Source organism: Condylura cristata, unplaced genomic scaffold, assembly GCF_000260355.1.
Source record: "Condylura cristata isolate star-nosed mole 26May11 unplaced genomic scaffold, ConCri1.0 scaffold00002, whole genome shotgun sequence".
In the NCBI taxonomy this organism is placed as follows: domain Eukaryota; kingdom Metazoa; phylum Chordata; class Mammalia; order Eulipotyphla; family Talpidae; genus Condylura; species Condylura cristata.
The window spans coordinates 542,207-543,916 of record NW_004567103.1 but is presented as its reverse complement, the minus strand read 5'-3'; the positions used below and the strand labels follow the sequence as shown (position 1 = coordinate 543,916).

The 1,710-nt window shown below is 71.6% G+C and overlaps 1 protein-coding gene across 1 annotated transcript in view; it reads right to left on the bottom strand.

Annotated features, from left to right (window-relative positions):
* The window catches only part of COL6A3 (collagen, type VI, alpha 3), an 83,985-nt gene that overhangs the window by 44,239 nt on the left and 38,036 nt on the right, over positions 1-1,710 (bottom strand). Inside the window, exons 9-10 of the mRNA XM_012725152.1 lie at positions 1,079-1,416; positions 129-412 (exon numbers count right to left, since the gene is read on the bottom strand). Of these exons, the coding sequence (XP_012580606.1) occupies positions 129-412; positions 1,079-1,416 (622 nt within the window). The remainder of the gene's footprint in view (positions 1-128; positions 413-1,078; positions 1,417-1,710) is intronic.

Below are 1,710 nucleotides of genomic sequence, written 5' to 3'. Positions count from 1 at the left end.
GAGCCGCCCGCTCTCGCCCCTGGGCGCTGGCCTCGACGGGGCGCGCGTCCCCCCAAGCGCCGAATCTCTGAGCCGTGACACCGCGCCCAGGCCCCACCGTGGTCCTTGCAGATGAGCTCCTGGCTTACCGGCGCAGCGAGCGAACCAGAGTCCCCCGCTTTCTGGGGCCCCGGAAGGTGTGTGCCCCCGGGCCCAGCCCGGACTCCGCAGGGAGCCGGGGCAGCGAGGGACAGGCCCAGCGACCCAGCCACGGCTCCGACGGGAGGGAGCCCTCTCTCCCGCAGACGGGCCCTCCGCCAGCCTGCTCCCTGTGGCCAAGCAAGCTGGACCTACCTTCCTGCCGGAGCTGCTCTGAAGCTGTCCGTAAGGCGGCCATGTCTCCGTCCGCCCCGTCGGTGAAGTGAATGACCACCTGAGACCAAAAGGCGAGTCAAGACCAGCTCACGTCCAGCACACAGAACCTCCCGGCGCCCGCGGCCAGGGCAGGGGCCTCCCGGTGGCCAGGGCAGGGACCTCCCAGCGCCCCCTCCCCCGCGGCCAGGGCAGGGACCTCCCGGTGGCCAGGGCAGGGCAGGGACCTCCCAGTGGCCAGGGCAGGGTCCTCCCAGCCCCCCCACCCATGGCCAGGGCACGGACCTCCTGGTGGCCAGGGCAGGGGCCTCCCGCCCCCCCCCCACCGCGACCAGGGCAGGGACCTCCCAGCCCCCCGCGGCCAGGATGAGGAGCCGCCACACCCCATGCAGACCCCCGGAGAAGGGGAGGGACGCAGGGAGACCTAAGCCATGTTCCATCAGTAAGCGCCCTGTGGGCGGGAAGGAAAGCGGGAGGGAGGGAGGGAGGCGGCAGCAGACCCCTAAGAAGCTGGGAGAGGAGGCGGCTGGAGCCCCCATCCCACGGCGGAGAAACGGCCCTGGCGAGGAGCGGCCGAGCCGTGGCTGCGGGGTGCCGGTGACCGGGGGTGTCAGGGCTCGGCTCACGACCAAGCACAGCAGCGAGGATGGCGTTACCCCGCAGGCCTGCGGGAGCTTGTTCCTGGAGACGGCGGGGCGGGGCAGGGCGGGGCGGGGCGCCGGCTCACCTTCACGCTCTCGGCCGGGGCCGACCTGAACTTGCTCTGGTACAGCTTCAGCGTGTCGGCCGTCAGGACGTAGGGGTGCTGGCTGCGCATGGCCCGGAACTTCTCCAGCAGCTCCGGCCGGTACTCGGCGAAGCCGAAGGCCTCCACGGGCCCCGAGGGCGAGTGGGCCACCACCGACACGCGCACCGAGGGGCTCTGGCCGCCGCTGCAGCTGACCCTCTGCATCTGGCTGATCCTGTTCAGCACGAGGTCCACCTTGGGCTCCAGGCCCTTCTGGGCCACGAAGACGTTCTGGCTGCTTGAGCCGTCGAAGCCCAGAATCACATCCAGGTTACAGACTGGAAGGGAAAAGCAGGGGGTCTCAGGCGGGGCGGAGGGGAGTCCTGCCGTGGCAGGGCCTGGGAGCGGGGCCGGGCCTGCAGCGGGGGCCGGAGCAGGATCTGGGCCAGGACCTGGTCGAGGACCTGGAATGGGGTCTGGAGCGTGGTCTGGACTGGGATCTGGTTGGGATCTGGGCTGGGATCTACCTGGCATCTCGACAGGGGTCTGGACTGACGTCGGGGCCAGGGTCTGGGCCGGGGTCTGGGACTGACGTCAGGGCCGGGGTCTGGGCCGGGGTCTGGGCCGGGGTC